At 36.8% G+C, this 6277-nt stretch overlaps 1 protein-coding gene and 1 non-coding gene across 2 annotated transcripts; one reads left to right on the top strand and one right to left on the bottom strand.

The window, feature by feature from the left end:
* The first annotated feature begins 2612 nt into the window (after positions 1-2612).
* On the top strand, positions 2613-2684 carry TRNAW-CCA. The gene has a single exon. It is a non-coding gene; the product is annotated as a tRNA-Trp (tRNA).
* Positions 2685-3438: 754 nt separating this feature from the next.
* LOC109340223 (cell division topological specificity factor homolog, chloroplastic) lies at positions 3439-5847 on the bottom strand. Its single transcript, XM_019577845.1, has 2 exons — positions 5667-5847; positions 3439-4354 (listed from the first exon to the last, which is right to left on the bottom strand). The coding sequence occupies exons 1-2, from the start codon at positions 5766-5768 to the stop codon at positions 3752-3754; spliced, it is 705 nt and encodes a 234-aa protein (XP_019433390.1). The 5' UTR covers positions 5769-5847; the 3' UTR covers positions 3439-3751.
* Between the last annotated feature and the right edge of the window lie 430 nt (positions 5848-6277).

Genomic DNA, 6277 nt, shown 5'->3' with positions numbered 1-6277 from the left:
TCCAAATGACGGAAAAAAAAAGACATGTTTGTTCATAGACTAAAGGCACGTCCATCCCCGACAACCAAACTGATTCTCGACCTTATTGGTGTTGTGCGCGACCCGGAACATCCGGAAAAATAACCGGACAGTGCAAGGAAGTTCCAGCACCTCACAGAAGATCTTAAATGCTCGGATGAATCCCCAAGCATTCATGTGTAATTGAGATGGTGCCACATGGAGGTGCTGCAAAATGGCAATGTGCCATTCATCCAAAGGAATCTTCATTCCAACCCGGCGGGAGACGTATTCATATATATAAAAACTCAATTTATTGCCTGTCTCCGCCATGAGATCTTGGCACACTCTGTCATCAATACTCGGGGCATACCAGCTGATATCATTATACTCGCGATCCACCCACCCACACCTTGACTCTAGAATGGTGAATAAGTAAGCTCGATCGGCAAAATTTCTTCCCATCGTCAACATGTCACCTGAGGAAGTATCAAAATTTGAGCTAGAGACCTCATCCATAACTGACCCCCACTTCTCAAGGAATGATGTCGGTTCCACAACTTGTGCATGCCTTCCGACCCTCTTCCTCCTTAAATCACACAGTAATATAGGGAGGGAAATGTCTCTCCAATCTAACCCCGTGCAGTGGATGAACTTGTATGTTGGCGGTGACAGGATGACCAAGAAGTGAAAGAGAGCAGTGGTCTAGGTAAGACCATCATCACATCAGAGTCTGACTCATGCTCGAGGGAAGGGCCCATGGTAGATAACTACTATAAAAGAAGAAGAAAGCAAAAAAAGAAGAAAAAAAGACTTACAAATTGAAAGTTAAATATATGCAACAGCAAGGATAGTCACTCAATTACAAATATGAAAAACATATATTCTAGAGAAAGGTAAGCGTAAAGAAAGATAAAGAGTAAAAGGGACACCTCTATTTATAGAGAAAAAGGATGTGCCCCCTAGGAGGCCCAACCCCCAGAACCACAGGGTTAAGACAAATGACAATAAAGAAAAAGTGTGTCATTATGGTTTGAACTTTTGGCGTTTGGATTCTACGTAGGCCATCATGACTAGTGATGACCCCTGACATTTGCATGAAAGAAAAAATGGTTTTAAGCACCACGTGTCAACCACAAAAAAGAAACCACATTAACCCATACACAAACCAAATGACACTAGATCTTTAGAGAATTCAAATAGTCAACACCAAACCATTGGCATACCCTGCCACGTCATCCAAAAGGTCGGAATTATGTTAGCACTCCGACCAATATTTTTGTTTCCTCGGGGAAAAGAAACCCATAAGGAAGTATGACTGGGAGCCACGTCATCATTCTGACCCATGGATGACCTCGGGTGATCAAATAGACCAAATACGACCATCAAGGAGGAGGTACCCCCTCTAAAGCAAACTCTCATTTGACCTTGGAACATAACAGTCTGCCAGCTCGCTCGAACTTCGACTGTGCTACTAGACTAGGGGCAACTGTTCCATCCCGGTTAAAACTGGGCATACCACCCGATCAAAGTAAGGTCAATCCAGCCAAGTTAAGCATGGGCTAACCCTCACGTCATCTTCACCTAAACAGCATTAAAATATCGCTGACACAACACTCATTGCAAACCCCAGTTGGGTTCTGCCATGCTGTATGTGGATTACGACTTGTCCCCTTTGACAAAAGCTCAGAGACGAACTTACTATGCGGCAGAAACAAATCTACCACACTCGAATCACACATATTGCTAAGTCACTATCAACCGGTAGATAGGTGACACGTCTCCAATATATTTGCTATAAATAGAAGGTGTTCCCCTACAGGAAGGATTTCATCTCTTTATTCTCTCATATCATAAATACACATTCTCTCATAACTTTTCACACCTCTCATATTTATTACTAGCATTTACTTCTCATCTCATTAAAATTCTCATACTGACTTTAGCGTCGGAGAACATTTTCAGGTACCTCCACCAGCGGACCCAATTTCCATCTCCACCTAATTCTCCAAGGAAGTTTCTCTATCAAGATTCACTCCACCACCCTGATCAATCAGAAAGAACATTTATACATTGTCGATGTAAAGATTTGCACATAATGACTATATTATTCATTATTCATTTATATTACTTGTTTTTAAGAGTAATAAAAAGTGGATGATATAATGAGAACTCCTCGTACAGTCACTCCATACATTTTTTTGTCAATTATAAAATACCATCCAGATTGACAAAGGCATATTAAGTGGTTAAAGATACATAAAAAAGTAGCGTCGGTTTAGTTTATGAATCGATATAAACAATATGTGTAATGCGAGTGAGGAAACTATAATCTTACAAATCCATCCTGAGATATCTACATTTTAGCATAAACAAAGCAAAGATAGAGTCTCTTACATCACAAGTGTGGGAAGAAGGTACAACATCTTCAACCTTTTTTCCACTGAAGATGTCAATGCTAACAAACTCACTTACCGTCTCCATACTTCCCGCTTTTAGAAGTTCAAACCATAGCTATATATATCGATTAAGCTGAGTGTGGAAGTGTTTCGTTTTTGTCTTACTTCCAAATGGAAAGTAATAAAAACGATAATTGGATACAAATTAACACTTGTGGATCCGTGGCGCAATGGTAGCGCGTCTGACTCCAGATCAGAAGGTTGCGTGTTCGATTCACGTCGGGTTCAATTCCCATTCCATTTTTTACTACAACTACTACTTCATCAACCACAGACCAAAACTGAGACTAGACATTTGTATCCTACTTTCCATGATCTTCTCTCCTCACCTATATATACCCAACAAATTTAAGCACCTTCACTTCACTTTCAGGATCTATCACTTTTCACTGTGAAGACTTACCAGATTAGATTGCCAATTAAAGCATTACCTAGTTCAACTTTTTTAGGAAAGTTAGATGGCATTTATGCAATTATTATCTCGTTTCAAATATCATTCAGGGTAGCAGGTAGTGAAATTTCCTTTTTAAAATAAAATTAAGAAAATTAAAATGATAAAAAACTAGTCTATCTCATATTTGTAATTTTAAAGGAATAAACTAGGAATGTAATATCTATACACTATTAGTACAAAGATTTATACATAATCATTATGTCATTCACCATTTATTTGAATTATTTTTTCAGACAATGTCAGACATACATTTTTTCCTCATAAACTAGTCTGTCTCATAGGTAACGAATTTGATTCTTCATTCTGCCTTTTAATGTTGCCACTTTCATTCTGCACTCAATATTTCAATTAGAGATCTAATTAACTTCTAAAACTAGAATTACAATAAAAAAAAACATAATCCATTAAAAAAGAAGGGAATAACACATCCAAAATGCTGATTACATATTTTTGCCCATTAATTATGCTTCCATATCCAAAGTTATATGTTTACATGGGATCCGAATAAGGAAAATGGATGGTTTTGGCTTAACTGCAAAAGCTTGAAGTATCAGCTCTCTTTAAAGGCCATTAGAACCAACACCATCAGTAATGACTCATACTCATACACTCAAGCAAGAAAAGCCTAACATGCATTTAAGAAAAACAACATATCATATTTAATTCAGCGGCCAATCAAACCAAACTAACAGAAAAAGGTGGTACAAAATTTATCATCAATCTATTCAGCCACCAGCAAATTTTCAAATATGTACATAACTCCAAATTGGCTTGACTGGTAATAGATTCAGACACAAGCGTCTAGCAAAGAAATAAGGATTCGATGCCTATCAATTCGTAATCAAGACATTTCATCTGGGACGAAGAAATCAAATGTAACATCAACAGAACCAGAACTGACTCCAGTGTCCTTATACTCAACATTTGTTATCATCCCCAATTCATCTGCGTCTTGATATTCTGGCTTAACCCGCCGTACGGGCACTGTGACAGAGTAAATGGTTCCCAGATCTGTATCAGCAGAGACACTCAGCTGAACTTTATCCTGCGATTCTATTTCCACAAAATCTGATAGAGCACGCACAACGTTGCTGACAATTTTTTGCTTTGCTTCATCACTTATTGCACATCGATCAGAGAACAAAATCATTTTCAGTCGTTGCTTGGCAATCCTAGCATTGGAGCTTTTCCTAGATACAGCTGACGGGAAAATTATCTTCCAAGCTAAATTTAAGCGCTCAAAGAAACTCATATTAACAGCATCAAGGAGAAAGCTCTCAGCTTCTTGGCTAACTGGCTTTGATGAAAACTTAGCACCTCCAGTGACTCCACAAACTGGCTTGTAATAGCCATGCATATTACGTCGTACAATTGTCAGGCTGGAATATTTTGGAGCGAATTCAGATATGCTAGATGCTCCGTTCAAGTAACCATGAAAGTCTACCTATTAGGAAAAAAATGTATGAAATGAATGAGAAGGCATTTTCAATGCTTTCTATAAAACCTTGAGCATCTATCAAGAATGTAACATTTGAAAAACTGAGGCACAAGTATCCGAGTAAAAATGATTTGGCAGTTAAAAAGGTTAAAGAACATTTTATCGAACCATTCCAGCCTCTGGTGAAAAATCAAAAAAGGAAAAATACATTCCCAAGCCCTTCTTTAAGAATGAAATAGAATATATGTTCCCTAATATCTACAACGCAAATACCTTATCAACCATATATTATGAATATTTCCAATAAAAAATAAGGTGGTAAAACAGATATGCCCTCCTCAGATACTTTGGTTTGGTGGACTGTGAGATAGAGTTACAACTTATGAATGCAAAATTCGATAACGAGGCTATTTTCTTGCTTTCAACTAACTACGAAGGGTGGCAAAAAACATAAAATTGAGCAAACACCAAATGTGAAAAACCCTATCCCCATAGAGCATAGAAAGTAGCATCTCAGAGAAACTTCACTGCAACTTTTTCAACACCCATCCACACCCCTCCTTTTGTTATCAAACAAGCTATTATTTGCACCAAGTTTATAATCTGAAAAAAACATCTATAATTACCAATAACCCACAATTATATAGGCCAAACACAGATTGTCAGATACTACCTAATGCATCACTGTACACCCCTTGCCCGTGACAAACACTGCAGTATATAGGGAAATTTCAAATTTTACTCGACAGGGCGGATAGCTAGACATGCTATAACATTATGCCAATAGCCAGATGACACTAAATGCACACATAAAGAAAAGATAGCTAAACATAGATAAAAGAGTCATTTATATTTCTTCAAGGTTGTACTCCACATGAATACATAATAATCAAGGAAGCACAGACACTTTATAATATTCGACGTGTTGTCCATGTCGAACACAAATTATTAGGCCCTTTTGAACACCCCCAAACATAATCTTTAATATTTTATCCCGTGTCCATGTCCTTTTGTTGTGTTCAAGCTTCCTTGATAAATTTTCATAATGGGATGTACAATTTAAAACCTGGTTTAAGAAACATGCGAGGGAACAAGCAAAAAACAATAAGAGAAAATTCAAATTGAAATGCTCAAATTAAAGCCAATAAGAAAGCGAAGCCTAAGTAAAACTTCAGTCAAAATCTAGAATCCTTAAATTCCCGAATTTTGATGATAATTGAGATTCTCAATTCAATTTTAACTACATTCCAATAAGAATAAATGCGTCCTCTAAGAAATGAGAAAAGAGAAATAGGGAGAGAAACGAGAAAAGAAAAACCTTTGGAAAAGGGAAGGAAGAGGTTCGAAGTGGGAATTGTGAATGAGAGTGACAAAGAGGGAGTGTTGCAGAAACCCTAATAAGGTCGCCGGAAATCGCCATTTTCTTAACTAACTTCACTTCCCACGCCCGAAGTTGTTTTCTCCTATTTGCCCCGAGTGCTGGTATGCAATGCGTCGTCGTTTTAGTCATTCTTTATTTTTTGGGTACATAGTCCTTCTTTAGGGACAAGTAAGGCTTCATTTGAGTGATATTTATTGAAAATGACAACTATGCACTAAAAATAGATTAATTTATTACCTAAAAAAGATGAGATGATACTATTGGTAGAAAAAACATAATTATTCTTTATTTTTTGTACTACTAAGAGTATTCTCTTGTAAAGAATTAATCATTTTCAGGATGAACTAACGTCTTTTATCCCAAAATATGTATCATTTCATGTGTTACTATTTATGATTATATAGATAAATACATAATTATTAAACTTTTAACTTAAATATATTTTTTCAATCAATCATAAGTACTAACACATTGACTACTACATTTTGTGGGAAAACACAGTGCTCACTTTTAGAATGTGAGTATCTCACCTAACAAATATGTTTATC

The sequence above is a fragment of the Lupinus angustifolius genome, unplaced genomic scaffold, assembly GCF_001865875.1.
Source record: "Lupinus angustifolius cultivar Tanjil unplaced genomic scaffold, LupAngTanjil_v1.0 Scaffold_150_23, whole genome shotgun sequence".
NCBI lineage: Eukaryota > Viridiplantae > Streptophyta > Magnoliopsida > Fabales > Fabaceae > Lupinus > Lupinus angustifolius.
Note: the sequence above shows the minus strand (reverse complement) of the source record. Positions and strands in the feature narration are given on the sequence as shown.

What these genes read in the sequence shown, in the direction of transcription:
- LOC109340223 (XM_019577845.1), bottom strand. Translation starts at nt 5,768, where the DNA reads ATGGCGATTTCCGGCGACCTTATTAGGGTTTCTGCAACACTCCCTCTT. An exon ending in CTTCCTTCCCTTTTCCAAAG is followed by an intron (nt 4,355 to 5,666) that starts GTTTTTCTTTTC and finishes TTTTCCTAATAG; the next exon opens with GTAGACTTTCATGGTTACTT.